Genomic DNA, 22,390 nt, shown 5'->3' on the forward strand with positions numbered 1-22,390 from the left:
CAGGATAGTTTGAAGGACTACTTCTCACTGATTAAGCATATAGTGTATTAAGTACACACCTGATTTCTGAAATATGCCACGAACAAAGTACCTCTTCTATATTCGTAAGACTTCCTCACATTAAGTGAAAGGCTGAGAGGCTTTTGGTAGCATTTATGTACTTATTAAGTTATTTACATGGTCTGGACTTTAGTTAATATTTATGATTCCACACAGAGCAATTCAGTGAGATTACACGGATGAAAAGATATCTCTTTGTTGGTAATGGAATGCATTCAAAAGTCAGCAAGGTGGCCTTCCGTATACAGTTTCTAAAATGGATCCATTACATTATAAACGTTAATGTACAGAGTTAACTTGATGTATATGTTTCACTAGAACATAAACCTTTTCCCTTCATAGAAGAAAGTATCCCTTATATCTGAATTAGTTCGTTGAAATTTTATAATGAAAGTCAGCTGTGGTTCCAGGAAACAGCTGGTGTTTTCGCCTCTCCACTTCCACAAAGAAATATGCAATGCATCAGGAACAAACTATCTCAAAACCATAAATTGCTTAAGTCTTCTTCATGTGCAGACAACAGTGCATTTCAATGGGAGACATTTGATGTGTGTTCAATTTTTACGACAGTTGTTAATTAAAACAGTATATAACTATAAAAATATGCATGGATGCTATGTAATATGAAGAGCACTTTACTAGGTGCTATAAAATATAATTTAAATATGGTCTTCTGGGAAATTTTAATAAATATAAAACACTGGTTCTCAACCATGGGGTTTGTTTGAAGATCATCAGGGAACTTGTACAAATGACAGCAACATAAAAGTCTGGACTCTATCCCTAAAGATTCTATCCAGATGGTTCTAATGTGTACCCTAGGTTATGAATCTAGAAAAACAAAAACAATTATGCAATGAAGCAAGACTCAACCATAACTTTTTTTGATATACGAGCATAATATTCTTCTTCATAAAATATATATATTATTAAAATCAGGTATATTCTGAATTTTTTGACATAAAAATACATTCATTTCAAATGTAGTGAAAGGTTTGATAACGATCCACAACAGTGCAATCTTTTATCACTTGATCAGGATTGTATAAAGCTATTCTTTAATTTGAGTTTATAAACTTTGAATAGTAAATAACTCTTATTTAAACTGAATTTCTAGAACATACATAATTTTTTCTGTTGTAATGTGTTCAGTCACTCAGTCATGTCTGACTCTTTGCAACCCCATGGACCATAGCCCATCAAGCTCCTCTGTCCATAGGACTTTATAGGCGATAATAGTGGAGTGGGTTGCCATTTCCTTCTCCAGAGGGTCTTCCTGCTCCAGGGACAGAACCTGTGTCTCTTGCATCTCCTGCATTGGCAGGCAGATTCTTTACGACTAGTGCCATTTTACTAAAAGCTCCATTCATAAAAACTGTAAGAAGTTTCAGTGTTGCATTAAAAAGGATGTCATCAATGGATGACATCCTGTTTTGATATGTATACAATTTCCTTACATTGAAAACAGACATCAAAGCAAAATTGGTGTGTTATATCCCATGGAAATATACACAAATTATCTTCACTCCTTTTGTAATTTTTAGCATAACTTTTTATTACAGTTTATCTTACAAACTTTATGAATGTATCCATTTATTTGATACATTTCCAGTTTTTTCAATTTCAATATTTTAGCCATAGAATTTTAAGGGCTCAAGATCACTTAGGACAATCTCTCAGTTATATGGATTTATAGCCTTTGAGTTGTGTTGTTGACGTGAACTCTATCTTTTGAGAAGCACTGTGATGCAGACACATGACTGATCAGCTGACCAATGTTTACTGCAGGATTAGAACCCATACTCAGACTGATTCTTAAGTCATTCAGAGAGACCAACATTTCTAGACCTCTCTCCAACAACAGGGCTCTTCTTGCTTTTAGGGTCCTTGCTCTCTAGGCATTTTGCCATACATTTAACTTCCAGATGAAAATGTTGGTATTTTTTTCTCACAAGTCTCTTTTTATACAGTGAAAGAGAATAAAATAAGTCATTACCATTTTTTTCACTTAATTCCAAAGAGGACTGTAACTCAGCTTATACAGAAGGCTATGGGCTTGTTTCCAATTATCCTTATGCTACAAGACAGGTAGCATTTCTTCCCGCTGAAATAATTTCCAGTTCCTTTCTCCCTAACATCATCTCAGAGATCTAACATTCTGTGCCTTATTGTACTCACGAGCATAATCCTTCACCTAGTCAACCTAACGCAAATCTTTTCTAACTCAGTTCCCAGGACCTTTATACTGATATTTATGGAAGGTTCTGTCTAGGAACAGATCTTATAGGATACAAAAGTATCCTCAGCCTGGATACTGAGAAGCTTATTCAAATTAAGTTCCATTGGCATATATCACCTAGAAAGGCCTGGGCTAGTAGTATTTATGTTTCATTGGCATATGCATGCATGTGTGCTCAGTCACTCAGTCATGTCCAACTCCTTGAGATGCTATGGACTGTAGCCCATCAGGCTCCTCTGTCCATGAGAATTCTCCAGGCAAGAATACTGGAGTGGGTGCCATGACCTCCTCCAGGGGATCTTCCCGACCCAGGGATTGAACCTGGGTCTCCGGCATTGCAGGGGGATTCTTTACCGCTGAGCACTGGGGAGGCTCCCATTGGCATAGATCACCCAGAAAAACCATAATGCCTGGGCTAGTAGTATTGTAGAGAGAAAGATCTACTAGCTTTGCTATGAAGACCTGTGTTTAATCTTTCCTCTGTTTCATAGACCTTGTGTAATGTTAAGCAAGTTCTTTATGCATGCCATGCCTCACTGTGTTCATCTGGAAAGTGGTGTTAAAGGGAGGCTGTGAAAATCCAACAAGATAATATATCTCAAGTAGCAAAAAAATATCTTACTTATGTACTTCTTTGTATATAAGTAAAGTCATTCATATATTAATATTTCCACATTTCTTAATCTTATTGTGCCATCAACAGCTAGAATCCAATCTAAATATTTTAGTACTCCATTTTTTAAAAAATTTCTATTTATTTATTGCTAAGGCTGCATGGATCTTAGGTCCCCTGACCAGGGATGGAACCTGTGCCCCTGCAGTGAAAGCACAGAGTCCTAATGACTGAACCACCAGGGAATTCCTTCTTAATACTATTTCAAAAGAAATGCTGTTAATCAAAATATTTACCAACATTTATAGCCAATAATTATCAATAAATGAGCTAATGCTTTTCAATTCTGCAATCCAAACTTTTGGACTATTTAAAAAAAAAAAATATAGTAGATTGGGTGTGGAGTTGGGTGGCAGAAGAGCAACAAAGAAGAATAACTATCTTTTTATGTCTGTGGAAAATTTTTAAGGTCATAGAGTGGAAAGTTGATGGGCGATCTAAGAATGTAAAAGAATATTTCCCAGAGGTTAGTCACCAGCTGGTTTTTATCCTTAGTAAGACAAGAACAGGAGGAAATTAGCTTAGATTTCATTTGGTTTAGAATAATGGAAGCAAGCTATGAAATCTAATTCCCAAGGAATCTTTTCGTCAAAATAAAATAGAGACTTACTGCCTACCATGATTTCAGGGCAATCCTGACTTTAAGTATGAGAAAATACTAGATGAATTTATAGTCATCCATCTCTATAATCCCCAGCAAGAGAAGAAAACAAGCAATTATGAGTCGATTATGGAACAGGTGTTTTCACTTGTAATCATTTCATCTTTACTGGAAATTATTTTTCCTGCCTCACAACTGAAGATGCACACAGAGTTTAGTTTGCCCGGATCACTCAGTTAATGAAAAACTGAATTAGAACACAACCCTTACCTATCTCCAGAGTCCATCGTGGGCGCTGTGCCAACCTATGAGCCTTCCTCACCCTGCCATTCTTAATTTCAATCCTTATTATTTTTAAAAGGACATTATTCCCAATATGTAGATTTATTTCATTGTTTATTTATTTAAATTATTTTATTTGGATTATTTCCAAGATTTATAGGTATCTGAAAACCAAAGTAAACTGGGAATACAGCTAGTACTTACTGAGCTACCTAATATATGCCAAACACGTAAGAACTCTACACATAATGTCTCATTTGGTAATGACAGCTACCATTTGAGACAAGTACTATTGTTATCCTCTTTATAGATGGAAACCTAAGCCTCAGAATATATGCTAAGAGTTAGAGATGTGGATGGACTTTGAGACTGTTATACTGAGAGAAGTCAGTCAAAAAGAGAAAAACAAATATCATATATTAGTGTATATATGTAGAATCTAGAAAAATGGTATAGATGATCTCATTTGCAAAGCAGAAATAGAGACACAGATGAAGAGAACAAGCGTATGAACACTAAGGGGTGGGAGGGAAAGGGGTGGGATGAATTGGGAGGTTGGGATTGACATATACACACTACTGCTATTATCTATAAAATAGACAACTAATGAGAACCTACTGAATAGCTCAGGGAACTCAGTGCTCTATGGTGACTTAAATGGAAAGGAAATCCCAAATAGAGGGGATATATATATATAAAGCTGATTAACTTTGCTATACGGTAGAAACTAACACAACATTGTAAAGCAACTGTACTCCAATAAAAATTAATTAAAAAAAAAAAAATAAGAGAGCCCATGACCAAGGGACTAAAGAAGGAGACTTTTAACTTTAAGAAGGAGGACTTTTAACATCAGAGGCGGCAATGGGGTCCTAAGCATTTTCACCCTGGAGCACCTGCTCAGGGATGGTGAGAATCAGGCGTAACAGGAAGTCACACCACAGGGCATCCAAACCCCCACACAGATTTCAGTTTTAGTTTTCAGCAAGTCATAGATACTTAGAAGTAAAAAAGAACCAATTGAAATCATCTGGTCCAATCCCTTTATCTTATAGACAAGGAATTTGAGGATCAGGGCGAGGTTAAGTACTTTCTCTAGGGTCAGAAAGCTAATTAGTGACAGAGTTAGCAATAAATCACTTCCATGAAAAGACATGCTTTCAAAGTGAATTCAATTACCTCCACTCTAGTGGCTATTAAGAACACCCATGTAGCTAGACAATCTCCAGTGTTTTTGTAGTCTATGTAACCCAAGAGGATCTAGAAAGAACTTGGCAACACTGAGAATCTAAGTCAACAATCTTTAAAATGTGCTACTTTGAGTCAATTCATTATTGTTAGGGGCGGTGCTCCTACCAACTTCTGTTCCAAGTTATAGTTTCAGACTGTTACAGTAAACACCCAAGTACTTTCAACTCTTCTCTGGTAGATAAAAGATATATAACATTTCAGATATATTTGGATATAAAGGTAAAATTATTTTGGTATTTGTAAATTTTGGATGACAAAATCCCAAAGAAGAGGATTCTTATGATTTTACCACATGATCTTTTTTTCCCAGAAGGTCAAAAATCATCTGTCTTGTCAATCGTGATAAAATTCACAGATGTCAATGGTAATACACTGATGTTAAGAAAAGTGAAAGGAAAGTGAAAGCGAAGTCACTCAGTCATGTTCGACTCTTTGCGACCCCATGGACTGTAACCCACCAGACTCCTTCGTCCAGGGGATTTTCCAGGCAAGATACTGGAGTGGGTTGCCATTTCCTTCTCCAGGAGATCATCCCAACCCAAGGATTGAACCCCGGTCTCCTGCATTGTAGGCAGATGCTTTACCGTTTGAGCCAAATAACCAAATACAGTGTTGCAAACTATTTAAGAGGAATGCAAAGTATTTTTACACAAAGCATACTTTTAAAATTAATTTTTTTCAACATACTAAATAAATCTATCTGAAAAGCCAAAGCTTGCCTTTAGGAAATATGGTTAAATTAGTAAAAGATAAACGGGAAACAGAAAACCTGAACAAGTACTATGGAGTTGGAATGAAAATGGATGAAAATACAAACAATTGTTCGGTCAATGGTCAATAATAAATACCTACTAGTCTGCCACAGAATAAAGTGAAACAGAAGGTAAACACACAGTGAAAGAATGAGAACTAAAGCATGGAGTCCGTGTAAAAGCATCCTGATGACAAACCAAAATGCTATTTCTATCAGGGGGAAAAATCATACCAGTTAAAATATATTTTGAAATATCATTTCAGGGGGAACAAAAGGAAGTAGACTGAGAAGAAAGCACTCTAACAGTTGTCAAATTATGTAGTTTGACACTGAGAATTCCCACATTTTACTAAATTTAGCTTTGAAGTCTTACACATTTTCAGAAATAGAGACACATGTTTCAGAATGTGTTAATGCTAAAATTTTCCATTTGATGGTGTCCTTTCATTTAAGAAAGAAGAAGGAATGAATGTGATGGTGAAAATGGGCAGCAGTGTTCATTTAATATCGTGTATAAAGTCACGGTTTCATGCTGTGTGTCTAGCATAGGAAAATTGATTTTTGAGTGACATTTCATGGGTATACAGTACTCTGGGTTCAAGGACATTTCATGGGTATTCAGTGTCAATCGTGCTTAGATTTCCTTATCCCAGGAAACATTCCCCCAAATTAAACCACACAGATTTATGAATGCCACCAACGGAAAAGAGCAGCAGCTTCTAATTTAATGGCAATAAAAGATATGCTGTCCAGTAGCAAATAGAAAGCATAGGATTTCCCTCCTTGTGTCTACCGCTGAAGAAGAGAGAGATAAGAGTGCTTTTTTCACTCAATTTCAATTTTTCCAGAGCAGAAAGTTCTGAGTGGCCTGCCTAAATGAAATAAGTGACAATCCAGGTTTTATTTAGAATTCTGTCTGGAAAAGGTTGGCTGGTTTGGAATCCCACAGGAACCCAGAAACCTAACAAGATGTTCAACAGATTAGCAACTGTGTATCACTAGTGATCAACATAATTTTATTTAGCTACTTTATTTAACAAATGCTGTGTGCCAGGCACTGTTCTAAATTACAAATATTAAACTCCTTTGATTAATGGTCATAACAGCTCTCTTAGAGAACTAGTATGTCCATTTCTCCAGATGAGAAAACTGAGGTACAGGACAGTAAATAATTTGCCCATGATCACACAACTAGTAAAAGAAATCCTCTCTTAAAACTCAGCAATAGTCAACCTTCTAGCATGACGCTCTTCCTTTTCTGGGCCGTCAGACAAAAATAGCAGTTTTCAATGAAAAGTTGTTTGGAGAGCAAAACTGAAAATACATAGACTGATAATAGAAATTGAATTTATTAAGAGTCCTCTGTATTGGATACTGTAGCAAGTGCTAATAAAATTTTTTTAAGCCTGTCATTTAATCTTTATTCTAAACAATACCATTAGGAAAGCACTATTTCTATTTAAATAGTGAAACTGAGTTTTACGTACCTGATGAATAACTTTCCTGCTGTTCTATGACTAATGGAAAGAAGGATTCAAATCTGGCCCATCCAAATGCAGAACCCACCTACTGCCTTCCTACTAGGGAGACATCTCCTTTAAGGGGAGATGACTAAGGATGATGATTCAACCTGGATGTTTTTCTTTTTCCTCCTCTTTAACACAATAAGCCATCAACAACTATTTATTAAATTGATTAAGACATCAGATTTAAACAGATGAATGAGGAGTTTAGTTTATGGGGAGAATCCACTGACACGAAAAGCTCCTCAAAAAAACTGATAGCCCCAGCATCTAGCAGAGTATATCCAATTATTAATTGTGATAATGATATTATACCGACTAAAGAGAGTAGAGGCAGGATGAGGAGGGGACAACAAGAGGATGAGATTGTTGGATGGCATCACCGACTCAATGGACATGTTTGAGCAAGCTCCGGGAGTGGGAGATAGTGAAGGACAGGGAAGCCTGACATGATGCATCCATGGGGTCGCAGAGTTGAACATGACTGACCGACTGAACAACAACAAAAGAGAATGGAAAGAATCACTTCCTCTAAAAAATTTTAAATATGGGGTAATGTCACCTATTTGGCAAAGCTCAAATAGGGTCATGCTTAAATATGAAGAGATGAGCTGGAGGGTGAATCTCAAGAAGGAATCACAGAGATGATCTCCTATGAGAAGTGTGGTTTTAATATAATTTACCAAGAATTTTTTTTTCACAATCTCTGTATATGCATCAGACAACATCAACATTTTCAAGTCATAATTTTCAACTTTGTTTGCTATCATCAAAATATAAATCAGTAAAATGGAATCACAAGTGAACTGGAACCATCAATAATTTATATCATAACCCAATCTTTCCTGTAGATTGTTATTTTCCTTTCTTATTTTATAATTTTACAAATAACTTACCTTATTATTTCATACTTTTAGTAGCAAATAATTTTTTGTGTGTGTTGTTCAGTCGCTAAGTCATGTCCGACTCTTTGTGACCCTATGGACTATAGCCGACCAGGCTCCTCTGTCCATGAGATTTTCCGGCAAGAATACTGGAATGAGTTGCCATTTCCTCCTGAAGGGGATCTTCCCAACCCAGGGATCAAACATGCATCTGCTGCATTGGCAGGCAGACTTTTTACCACTAAGGCAAGAAGGGAGCCCCATTCATGAGAAGTAATTGAGTTTAAATTTTAGTCACCAACTTTCTGCCCTGCAACCACAAAAGTTTGTATAAGCTCTGCTCACCAATCTGCTACCCTCCCTCACTCAAAACCCCTCTTGTTCAGGGTAAAGAATTTTTGTCCTCTTACAGATCTTCAAACATGAAAAAAAAAAAAGATTTCCAAAGTCTTTCAAGTCACTGAGATTCCTCTTTATACTTTTGAAACAGCAATGTGAACCCAAAAGTACTTAATTCTAAGCATATCCTTAGATAATAGATGCACACATAGCTGAGCATTACTATAATATGCTTGTAATGGGAAAACTAAGAATTCTCAGATGAAGTACCAAGCAAATACCTTACACAGAGGGTCAGAACATATACTGCCATCCCTTAAGTGTAGACAGTTGTTTTTATTTCATTCAACTTAATTACTAGCATTAATAAAAACAAGAAAAAAAATGCATTTATGTAAGTGGTTAAGAACTTCACATCCTATCAATTAACATTTGCTGAAAAATGAATCAAGGACCTGTTTTGTGAAACATGTGCTTAACCAATAGTTTTATACTTGACCTTTAAGCCAGGTTCCAGTTCAATTTTCTAGAGTGACACACAGCATGCATAACATTCTCTTTTCTGAGAAAGGCTTTTCATTGGTTTAAGGGAAGCACTCAGGCACTATTAATATTAAGCATATAAGACTAGAATCTGCATTCTCCTTTCACAAGCAAAAAACAGAAACTAACACTGCATGGAGGTGAATGACTCATCCACAGTCACACTGTTGGTAAATTTGATGGTAAAAATATCCTACAAATATTTAGGACTACTTATTTAATTCAATAATCATTCTCCAACCTACTCCTCTTGCCTCTCTAAGTAGTTATGAGTCATTCTATAAACAAAAGGCAGATTTGTGCCACTGGAGAAATATATTAGAAATTAACAAATTTAAATCACTTTATAGAACGTGCTCAATGTTTCCATCTCTGCCAGAATGCTTTGAGGTTGGCAGGAAAAATGGAATGACTGACTGCCTTTTCACGGATGAGGAAACAAGGACAGGCAGCATTATTACCCCAGAGTGACTTACTTGAGACTACATAAAGAGACCATATAAGAGCTCTTTAAACCTGCATGTTTCCTTCTAGATTCTAGAATCTAGAAGCTTCTCCCTTTCTTGTATCTACACTGCTTTACCACATAGTCTCAGTTCAGTTCAGTCGCTCAGTTGTGTTCAACTCTGCGACCCCATGAATTGCAGCACGCCAGGCCTCCCTGTGCATCACCAACTCCCAGAGTTCACATAGTCTAGGGGACGACAAAAAGTCAGCAGTAGCTGGCCTTCTGACTGTCTGCAGTATTTTGTGTACATTATGTAATTCTATCTTATTCCTTCTTGTGTCTTGTCCACATCTCCCACAATCTCACTGTAGGTTCTTTGAGAGCATGGATCATATATTCAACCTCTATGGAATTTCCCAACAATTCCTAGCACAGAGCCAAGGACCTCTAAGTTTTTAAAAATACCTATTCATTCACTAACTAGATGTAAGTTTTGGGAGACCTATCCCTGAAGGAAGTGAGAATTAGATAAGAATTAGATGCCACAGGCAAATTAGCTTTATTACCCAATTCTGTGTTTTTCAATACTATAGAAATTCACTACAATTTTCTCATTTTCCTATTTTCAAAAAAAATACTGTAACAATTACTTTTATGAAAATATGCAGTATTTTCTTTTTTTAATTTTATTTTATTTTTAAACTTTACATAATTGTATTAGTTTTGCCAAATATCACTGAAGCAGATATTATGAAACAATATTTGAGGAAATGTAAACTTCCTGGATAGAATTTATTGATATACAAATATATTATTTTAAATTGTAATTCCAAAAATTCTAATTGTTGAACTGTTACCTCAGAAATAACCAGAGGTGTACAAATGCATCCCAAAACTTTAACCTTTAAGCATATAAAATTAGGAGACAAAACATAAAATACTAGCTACAACCCAAGTTTCTTGCTAAATTCAGTGACTTTTAGGACAGTGGGTGATTCAGATAAGCCGATTTCTTGCTCTCTAAGTAACTTTTGAATAACTGAAAATCATTTCTATAAATTTATTATTTTCATTTTAAGAACAATTTCTCCTCCATTCATACAAATTAAGTTTAGCTTGTGCGTGAATCACATACCTTTATGACATGATGCTTTTCCTGGAGCATAGGAATCTTAAACATTTGGCACCAGTATGTTGTACCTTTGTTTGGGATGGAAACCTATCTTAAAAATAAATAAAAAGGAGAAGGGGACAAAAGTCATATTGGCTTGACATTCTATTAAAAACAATAATTTAAGTAAAAAAATGAAACACAACTATTATACGGTTTCAATAAACCCATCCCTAGAATCATAAAAACCTGAAAACAAAAAAACTTACGTCTTGATTGACCAGGTCAAAGTATGGTATGGCTGTAGACAACATACTGGTTTTCTCAGGATTCAGTAACCGCAGACTCTTGGTACCACGATTGGATTCATGGTACTTGGGACCTGCTTCTCCCACATCTTCATGGTGGTAGGCCCAGATCACCCTTACTGTGCTCTCCTGGTGAACAGAAATGGGTAGGGTTATGTCTCATGACAGCACTTTCTTTACCATTGAATTGAGTTTAATGAATGCTACCTAAAGCAGGATACAGAAGCAAAGAAAAGAGCATGACATTCAGGGTCTCAATATGGTCTCTCACTTAATTGATTTGATTAAGTCTTAAAAATCCAAATAGATGAGTTCCTTTTTGAAAGAAATCATCTCTTCAAGATAAAATATTCCAAAACATATTTTGGAAGATATTATGCAAGATATATGTTTTATATATGTTATATGATATATATGTTATATTTGCAAGATAATATGTTCCAAAACATTGGGTTGGTCAAAAAATTTGTTTGGGTTTATAGTAAATTGTTAACAGAAAAACCCAGGTGAACTTTGTGGTCAACCCAATAGAATGAAGGACAAGTGACTTAGTAGTTATCCTTTCATGCTGATAGCAACAGTAAATCATTGTCATGCAAAAACTCCAAACACTGAAAACAAACTAGTAGTTACCAGGTAATTACTCTTGTTAAGTAGCAGGAGTTTAGGATAATTAAAACCTGTTTCAATGCTATGGAACATTTTAAAGAAAACAAATAAATATAATGAAAGTTAAAATGACTTCCCAGGTCAGGATTTTAATTTTCACAATAGATTTTTCCTAGACTCTAGGCCAGTCACATGTATGAATTTAGAGAAAGTGGAAATGCAAGAGGAACTTCTGATTCTGGGTTGTTTGTTATCGTAGAATCTAGGTGTAATCATTTCATGAACTCTGGGAATTTTCAAGGGACTGAGGCATTCCAACTAGGAAAAGTGCTGTCAGGTGAAACTGGTTGCCCAAAGGGTGGTGGGGCAGCGGGGAGGGTGTGCTGGGATATAAAAAAATAGTTTAGTACCCCACACATAAAGATGCCTTTGTCAGATCTTTATAATGAGAACATTGCAAATAAATAACATGGTAACGATAACCTTATATGAGACAGCAAAAGAGACACAGAGGTATAGAACAGTCTTTTGGACTTTGTGGGAGAGGGCGAGGGTGGGATGATTGGGGAGAATGGCATTGAAACATGTATATTATCATACGTGAAATGAATCGCCCGTCCAGGTTTGATGCATGATACAGGATGCTCGGGGCTGGTGCACTGGGATGACCCAGAGGCATGGTATGGGGATGGAGGTGGGAGGGGGGTCAGGATGGGGAACACGTGTATACCTGTGGCAGATTCATGTCGATGTATGGCAAAACCAATACAATATTGTAAAGTAATTAGCCTCCAATTAAAATAAATAAATTTATTCTAAAAAAAGAAAATAAACAACAAAACAAAAGCTATTCATTTTAAAAGTTATATTATTTCTTAATAAGTCAAATGACTATAATTATTATTACAGTTAAAGTATAAGAGCACTGTATATTACATAAAAGTGGTCCTTGTTGTTGCACACATTTTTCTTCCTCTTTTACTCTTTATGCAGAATGTTAATCAAAACTGCCTCAGATTTTTACATTTCCATTTTTAAAGTTATGAATTACAATTAAAAAAAAAGGTAATCTTGTTGGTCTATACAAAATGAAATTGGTTTCAGAAATTCATGGAAAGTTTCAAAGTACCACATGAATTATAGATCCTCTAAATATTTAATTTGCATATGCACAAAGATGTTAATTTTTGCATGATGCCTGACAATAACAAATCTTGTATAACATGTTGACAGGCAATTTTCATCAGTCTACTATTCATCTTGACTTCAGAAATTCACAAAAGTGAATCAGTAACAATTCAGATGAATTATAGCCTAGTATTTAGTATCATAATTCTCTCTTATGTAATATGATTTCTTCCAACCTTTATCAATTGCTTATTTTCAAACTTTATAAAGAAGCTACAATCTTTTATAGATAAAATCACACATACTTTAAGCAACTCTTCCAAGTTTTAGATTCACACAAAAACTGCCTTTATTGAAGTTTATAGTCATAGGTGGCCCCCCCCACCCCAATCCATGGCTTCTAAGGAGAATTCAAAAATATTCCCAAAAGATTATGTGACTTTGTTGCTAAGGGTTATTTTTAAATATTTTTTATTCTGCAAAGTATTTCCCAACTGTAAATGTACAATCTGTTCATGCATGCATTTACTGATAGACTTCTTACCGATATACTCTTGTCATTTATGTCACACGTACGCAGTTCTCTGGTAAATTCAATTACTGTGTGTGTACTATTTTCCATGGCATATTCTAGGTGGTAATCTTGCTGAGCATCTTTTCTCAATTCTCTGTTTGCATTTGTAAAATAATCCTGTGGAAAATATGAAAAAGGAAAATCCAGCTATTCTAAATTCAGAGTGAAAAGAATTTAGATTAAGAGCATATACATATAACGTTGAAAAATAATTCTGGTTTGCTCATTACAAAATCCTGTATTTACAGTCATTTTTTAAGTCCTGGGAATTTCCAAGGGGCTGGAGTATTCTCCCTAGGGACAGTTCCCTAGGAAACAAATCCATATTTGAACTTCTGGCCCTTCAGGAAAAGGCAGTGTGGATTTACAACAGAGAGTATTGAAAGAGCTGGAATGAGTAATCACTGAGTACTTTTTCCTCCTTCTACAGATGAAAAGAACTTCAACACAGGGAAATGACTTGCTCCAAAGTGAAATGAATAACTAGTTCATAGTAAAACCAGGACCAGGCCCGGTACCAGCACTTTTTCCACTATTACATTTTACGGTGCTTACCTTCTGCACTTCTAAAAGCAAGGAGACTCAGGCTAAGGTTATAGGGTTTTTTAGTATGAGCTTTAATGACATACATTTATTAAAATGAAATGCAGTGGGATAATATGGAAAGAAATTACTCTAGTTGAATTACAAGATAGTGAAAAACTAGAGATGTTTTGTTTTGATGGTTCAGCTATAATTCTCATACTAAACTAGTTCAATGGTGTAAGATCACTTCTTAGAAGCACACAGATGCAATGGAAATCACATAGGCTTTGAATCAGATAATTAGGATCTGAGCCCCCCAGTTCTACTCCAAAAATGTTAACGAATTGTTGAAATCGAACTCAGAACTTTTGTTCTAGCATTAATAAAATTGAGATAGGGACTTCCTTGATGGTCCAGTGGTTAAGACTTCACCTTCCAGTGCAAGGGGTATGGGTTCGATCCCCGGTGGAGGAGCTAAGATCCCTCATGCCTCGTGACCAAATAAAAATAAAACATAAAACAGAAGTAATATTGTAACAAATTCAATAAAGACTTTAAAAATTGTCCACACTAATAAAATCTTTAAAAAAGGAAATAAAATAAAATTGAGATAATACATACTTTTTGTATGAATTTTGAAAGATAAATACATGAAATAGTATATAAGGGAAAAAATGCCAACCATAGTTAGAGCTCACTCAATGCCAATCTTCTTCCCTCTTTTGCAATTAGAGTAGTTTTTCCCCAAAATATTCTCTATGCTTTTTACCACTGGCTTTCTATGTTAAGAGTTATAAAAATCATGTTGTTCATTCTTATTACTTATAGAAGATATAAAATTTGCCATAATTATACTGGTTTTTCAGCATATAATGGTATTTTATGTCTGATAAATCACAAAGAATTGATTTAGAATATACATGCTGAAATAAAATTACAACTAGTTTTAATAACACTAAAATTACATTTGAAGAAATGATTGCATGCTTGACAGAGAAAATACTGTTGTACAAGAGAAAAACTTTAAGTTGTCTATAATTGTCATACTCTAGGATATGGATAATAGTATTATAACAATGTTAAATGACCTAACATCAATTATCATGGTTATGTAAGAGAATGTCCTTGTTCTTGGTAATTATACACTTAAACGTTTAAGAGTGAAAAAAAAAAAAAAGAACAAGAAATGGTCATTCTCAAATGGATGGCATTTAGCGTTTTTATTCCTAGCACTTTTCTAAGGTAGCTATCTAGTGTATGTAAGCTTGACATTCAGGGTACCACATCCTGACATTGTTCAAATCTCACATTATTGGTGATGCACAGACCCTAACTAACTTCACTCTGGTAACAATGACAACATACTGAGTACATTCTATGCACCAGATTAAGCATATTACATGTATTAGCTCATTTAATCTTCATATCAAGGCTATGAGACAAAATGATGTTCCTGTTTCACTGAAGCACAAAGAAGTAAGCAGCTAGGCCAGAATCATACAGGTAGTAAGTGGTAAAGCCAGTGCTGCAGCTCAGGCAGTTTGGTCTGAGCCTCCTTCACTGTTCTACACCACAGTGGCCACTGCTGGAAAAGGATGCGTTAGTTTAAATACTTCTGCCTACAGAACTATATACATCAAGTATTTTTTCATATAAAGTGTTACTTTTTCTACTGCTAAAGTCAGGGTCTGTCAAAAATGTACCAGCTGTAATTGTGAAAGCAATTCAAATGAAATATTCCAATGATAACCATGCTTTTCTCACTTTTGATCACATAGATTTTCAGTATATAAATGAAATAACAATGCCTGTGGATGAGAGATTTAGATAAACTGACTGTCTTTACACCAAGCTCACATTACATTACATGATTGAAGCAATCACGGTTTTTGCAAACAAACAGAATACAATACAAAATGCAATCAGTTCAAAGAGTAGAATAATTATCTGAGTTTTGCAAATATGTTTCCAAAGCCTTAGTACCACAAAATACCCAGCTGGCTTGCCAATTTTCCATTTGTTTTATTTCCACTCACCAAAACCAATTCTTTTCAGTTATTCCACCTTTTTCTGGTTTTTCAGATAACTTAACTATGAGAAATAGCTGTGAAAAGAAGAAAAGCGAAAAGTAAAGGAGAACTGAACTATGAGAAAGGGGGAGAAAGCTCATTCAGGTCTTACTGAAAGTCCCTTGAGCTCATCTGCACTGTGAGCACTCATCGAACCACTGAGTGTTCAATGTTCAGAAAAGACGGCTGTCAATTATGTCAAAGTTATACACGTCTGGAAAAGTGTGTTTGTCCAAAAGAAGTTGGTATCTTCAACCTCACTAAGGGAAAACATAAGTGGGTTTGAATAAAACTAAGGTTGAAACGTACAGTTCAGTCAGTTCAGTCATTCAGTCATGTCTGACTCTCTGCAACCCCATGGACTGCATGCAGCACGCCAGGCTTCCCTGTCCATCACCAACTCCCAGAGCCTACTCAAATTCATGTCCATCACGTCGGTGATGCCATCCAGCCATCTCATCCTCTGGTGTCCCCTTCTCGTTCTGCCTTCAATCTTTCCCAGCATCAGGGTCTTTTCCAATGAGTCGGTTCTTCATGTCAGGTGGCCAAAGTATTGGAGTTTCAGCTTCAGCATCAGTTCTTCCAGTGAATATTCAGGACTGATTTCCTTTAGGATTGACTGGTTGGATTTCCTTGTAGTCCAAGGGACTCTCAAGAGTCTTCTCCAGCACCACAGTTCAAAAGCATCAATTCTTCGGTACTGAGCTTTCTTTATATAAGGTTGAAATGTGAAATAGCCTAATCACCACTGTAATTCCATTACAATTTTTTTTCCTCATTTTTCAATTTTTCGGGTCTGTTTGGAGACATATCTTCAGATTTGATCAGAGTACACCTTAATTACCCAAATAGTGTTATCAGTACATGTTTACTTACTTAAAAACCCACAAGCTAATCTCTTACTATTCCTGGGAGATCTCCTAGAACAAATATTCTAAACCCTCTCTATATAAGATGCCAACATTTTCCCGCCCTCAGCTTTTGATCAGACTTTTCCCTTCACTGAGAGAATTTCAGTTATGATATACATGTGAGCTATATCTTGCCTTCTGTCTATTCTAAATATTATATCACTTAATGGCATCATAAAAATCAATCTCAAAGCAGGAAAAGAGAAACAAAAAACAAAGAGATGAAACAAACAGAAAGCAAAAAGTAACTGACATGAAACAGAAATATTACAATAGATCCTACAGACATCAAAGGGTTAATAATTTTATATACACTTTGATGGGAAAAGCTTGAACAATTTAGGTGAGAAACAGACAAAGTACTTGAAGAACACAAACCAGAAAAATGTATTTAATAAAAGATACTCTTAATGACCAGAAACTATAAAACTCTTAGAGGAAAACATAGGCAGAACACCCTATGATATAAATCACAGCAAGATCTTCTATGACCCACCTCCTAGAATAATGGAAATAAAAACAAAAATAAACAAATGGGAACTCATTAAACTTAGACGCTTTTGCACAGCAAAGGAAACTGCACAAGGTGAAAAGACAACCCTCAGAATGGGAGGAAATCATAGCAAACGAAACAACTGACAAAGGATTAATTTCCAAAATATACAAACAGCTCATGCAACTCAATACCAGGATAACAAACGCCACAATCAAAAAGTGGGCAGAAGACCTAAACAGAAATTTCACCAAAGACGATGGCTAATTAACACATGAAAAGATGCTCAGCGTTTCTCATTATTAGAGAAATGCAAATGAAAACTACAATGAGGTATCACCTCACACAGTCAGAACGGCCACCATCCAAAATCTACAAGCAATAAATGCTGGAGAGGGTGGAGAAAAGGGACTGCTTTAGCCCTATTGGTGGGAATGTACATTGATATAACCACTATGGAGGACAATATGGAGATTCTTTTAAAAACTAGGAAAAGACTACCATATGTTCCAAGAATCCCACTACTCAGCGTGTACCCTGAGAAAACAATAACTGAAAAAGGAGCATGTACCCCAAGGTTCATTGCAGCACTATTTACAATACCTAGGACATGAAAGCAACCTAGATGTCCACTGATAGATGAATGGATAAAGAAGCTGTGGTACATACAGAGAATGGAACATTATTCAGCCATAAAAAGAAATACATTTGAGTCAGTTCTAATGAGGTGGATGAACCTAGAGCATATTATACAGAGTGAAGTAAGCCAGAAAGAGAAAAACAAATATCATATACTAATGCATATATATAGAATCTAGAAAGATAGTACTGATGAACCTGTTTGCAGGGCAGCAATGAAGACATAAAGAACAGACTTGTGGGGAAGGACAGGGTGGGACGATGAAGAGAGCAGCATGGAAACATATGTACTGCCTTACGTAAAACCAATAGCCAGTGAAAATTTTCTGTATGACTCAGGGAGCTCAAACCAAGTCTCTGTTACAACCTAGAGGGGTGGACACGACTGAGCGACTTCACTTTCACTTTTCACTTTCATGCCTTGGAGAAGGAAATGGCAACCCACTCCAGTATTCTTGCCTGGAGAATCCCAGGGACAGAGGAGCCTGTTGGGCTGCCGTCTGTGGGGTCGCACAGAGTTGGACACGACTGACTCAACTTAGCAGCAGCAGAGGGGTGGGATAGGGTGCAAAGTGGGAGGGAGATTCAAGAGGGAGGATAATTTGTGTTGATATATGGCAGAAACCAATACAATATTTTAAAGCAATCATCCTTCAACTAAAAATAAATATATTAAAATGTTAAAAAAAAAAAAAAGACACTCAATGGCCTATAGTCTAACCTAGGGGTAAAAACTTTCCTACAAGGAAAATTCTAAGCCAAAATGTATTTTACTGGGAATTTCTCCAAATATTTTAGGAAGAGGTAATATCAATCTTTCACAAACTCTTCCAGAAGAGAAAAGAGGAGGGAATACTTCCTAACTCACTTTTTGGTGGCTCAGACAGTAAAGAGTCTGCCTACAGTGAGAGAGACCTGGATTCGATCCCTGGGTCAGGCAGATCCTCTGGAGAAGGAAATGGCAACCCACTCCAGTACTCTTGCCTGGAAAATCCCACGGATGGAGGAGTAGTAGGCTACTGTCCCTGGGGTCGCAAAGAGTCAGACATGACTGAGCGACTTCATTTCACTTCACTTACCCTAATACCAAAATCAAAGACATTATAAAAAAAACAAAGATCATGACCTCTCATAGGCCAAAGTGCAAGTTTTCTTAAAAATATGTAACAGCAAGTAGAACATAGTGATATTTTTTTAAAAAAGGATACTGTATTATGGTCATTCAGAGTTGGTTCAATATTAGAAAATATCAATGCAACTCAATATATCAAAGTCTAAAAAAAAAAAAACCATGCAATGATCTCAATAAATACATAAACCTATTTGAAACATTTATCCATGGTAAAATCTCTCAGTAAACTAGCAATAGAAGGTATTTCCTCAACCTTATAAGTAAAAGTAAAAGTCACTCAGTCATGTCTGACACTTTTCGACCCAATGGACTATACCGTCCATGGAATTCTCCAGGCCAGATTCTGGAGTGGGTAGCCTTTCCCTTCTTCTGGGGATCGTCACAACCCAGGGATCGAACCCAGGTCTCCCATATTGCAGGGGGATTCTTTACCAGCTGAGTCACCAGGGAAGCCCAAGAATACTGGTGTGGGTAGCCTATCCCTTCTCTGGCAGATCTTCCTGATGCAGGAATCGAACCGGGGTCTCCTGCATTGCAGGCGGATTCTTTAACAGCTAAGCTATGAGGGAAGAGTCTACAAAACCTCAGGGCATCCCAGGTCACACTAGTGGTAAAGAACCCGCCTACCAGCAGGAGACATGAGAGAGGTGGGTTCGATCCCTGGGTCAGAAAGATCCCCTGGAGGAGAGCATGGCAACCCACTTCAGTACTCCTTCCTGGAGAATCTCATGGACAGGGGAGCCCTAAGGGCTACAGTTCACAAGGTCGCAAAGAGTCAGACAAGACTGAATCGACTTAACATGCAAGCATACAAACTTAATAACATCACATTTAATGATGAAAGACTGAATTCTTCCCCACTAAGTATGGGAACAAGAAAGTCCTGGGATAAGGCAAGGATATCCACCTCCTCACTTTCAGAAAGGTCCATCGTTGGTTGTCCACCTCTGACAGTTTGTCTCTATTATTCCCATTCCTGAACTAAGTCATCAAAGTTCTGTCCTTGACATTACACTACTGTGTTTTCATATTTCATCCTTTGGTAATCTCATCTTCTCCAAGAGTTTCTAATCATCACCCTTATTTAGTACCATATATCCAAAAGTCCATTGGATACCATTACTCGGAATTCTTTACTTTCATTTCAAATGTAAGATTAAAATTGTATTCACCTTTTACCTATAAGGTGAATTCAAAATCAAAATTCAAAAATCAGTATTATTAACTTCTTCCTTTATTACTCAAAACTCCACAGATAATCCCCGGTCCTATCGATTCCTCATTTTCAAAAATAACCCACCTTTACCTCTGCTCCATTCAGTTTCTAAGTTCAGATTCTATTACTCCATATTTTTGTCAAGCTCTTCCTTGAAAATCACTCTCAACATGCCATTACATTTTATTTAACAGTATAGAGTACTAAGTTCTATAATTTAGATTCAAATTTCTCTAAAGTTTAGCCTGGTTTTCCAGGGTGTCTATCATTAATCTCACCACATAATTTCTATTATCTATTTATTATTCCCTTCAAATCTTGGTGGCTCAGCAGTGAAGAATCTGCCTGCAAATGCAGGAGTCCTGGATTAGATCCCTGGGTCAGGAAGATCACCTGGAGTAGGAAATGGCAACCTACTCTAGCATCCTCCTGGAAAATCCCATGGATAGGGGAACCTGGCAAGCTACCGTCCATAGGGTCACAAAGAGTCAGACAAGACTGAGTAACTGAGCACACACACACACAATTTTCTGCCTTTGCCCAGACTTTTGCTTTTGTTCATATTCTTCCTCTCTATCTCCCCCACTGTCTTCACCTCACTGACATATTCACCACTACCTCCACCCATTGAAACAACTGCATTGAAAAGCTTCCTTTCTCCAAGACTCATGATTCTTCTACAGAGTTTTCTCTAATCATTCCAACTGGAAGTGATCATTCCCTCTCCAAATTCTTATTCCTCTATTTCCATTCCTGTGTAGCATGCAATATATTCTAGGCACAGCATTATCTTCTCAACCACTGTGGTTGCTGTTGTTCAGTTACCCAGTCATGTCTGACTCTTTGCAACCCCATGGACTGCAGGACGCCAGACTTCCTTGTCCTTCACCAATTCCTGGAGCTTGCTAAAACTCATTCCATTGAGTTGGTGATGCCATCCAACCGTCTCATCCTCTGTTGTCCCCTTCTCCTCCTGTCTTCAAATCTTTCCCAGTATCAGGGTCTTTTCTAACGAGTAGGTTCTTTGCATTAGGTGGCCAAAGTATTGGAGCTTCAGTTTCAGCATCGGTCCTTCCAGTGAATATTCAGGACTAATTTCCTTTAGGATTGACTAGTTGGATCTCCTTGGAGTCCAAGGGACTCTCAACAGTCTTCTCCAACACCATAGTTCAAAAGCATCAATTCTTTGGCACTCAGCCTTCTTTATGGTCCAACTCTCACATCCATACATGACTACTGGAAAAATCATAGCTTTGCCTATATGGACCTTTGTTGGCAAAGTAACATCTCTGCTTAATATGCTGTCTACGTTTGTCATAGCTTTTCTTTCAAGGAGTAAGTGTTTTTAAATTTCATGGCCACAGTCACCATCTGCAGTGATTTTGGAGCCCAAGAAAATAAAGTCTGACACTGTTTCCACTGTTTCCCCATCTATTTGCCATGAAGTGATGGGACCAGATGCCATGGTCTTCATTTTGTGAATGTTGAGTTTAAACCAGTTTTTCACTCTCCTCTTCCACTCTCATTGAGGCTCTTTAGTTCCTCTTTGCTTTCTGCCATAAGGGTGGTGTCATCTGTATATATGAGGTTATTGATAATTATCCTGGCAATCTTGATTCCAGCTTGTGCTTCATCCAGCCTGCAATTTTGCATAATGTGCTCTGCATGTAAGTTATGTACTTGATGTACTCCTTTCCCAATTTTGAACCAGCCCATAGTTCCAGGTCTGGTTCTAACTGTTGCTTCTTGGCCTGCATACAGGTTTCTCAGGAGGCAGGTAAGGTGGTCTAGTATTCCCATCTCTTGAAGAATTTTCCAGTTTGTTGTGATCCACACGGTCAAAGGCTTTATCTTAGTCAATGAAGCACTAGATATTTTTATGGAATTCTCTTGCTCTTTCTTTGATACAGTGGATGTTGGCAATTTGATCTCTGGTTCCTTTGTCTTTTCAAAATCCAGCTTGAACATCTGGAAGTTCTCAGTTCACATACTATTGAAACTTAGCCTGAAGGATTTTGAGCATTACTTTGCTAGCATGTGAAATGAGTGCAGTTGTGCAGTAGTTTGAACATTTTTTG

At 36.7% G+C, this 22,390-nt stretch overlaps 1 protein-coding gene across 1 annotated transcript in view; it reads right to left on the reverse strand.

Moving 5' to 3' along the window:
• Positions 1-22,390, reverse strand: part of MOXD1 (monooxygenase DBH like 1) — a 97,930-nt gene that overhangs the window by 57,551 nt on the left and 17,989 nt on the right. Inside the window, exons 2-4 of the mRNA XM_005904404.3 lie at positions 13,298-13,444; positions 10,978-11,145; positions 10,733-10,816 (exon numbers count right to left, since the gene is read on the reverse strand). Of these exons, the coding sequence (XP_005904466.2) occupies positions 10,733-10,816; positions 10,978-11,145; positions 13,298-13,444 (399 nt within the window). The remainder of the gene's footprint in view (positions 1-10,732; positions 10,817-10,977; positions 11,146-13,297; positions 13,445-22,390) is intronic.

Source organism: Bos mutus, chromosome 9 (assembly GCF_027580195.1).
Source record: "Bos mutus isolate GX-2022 chromosome 9, NWIPB_WYAK_1.1, whole genome shotgun sequence".
NCBI lineage: Eukaryota > Metazoa > Chordata > Mammalia > Artiodactyla > Bovidae > Bos > Bos mutus.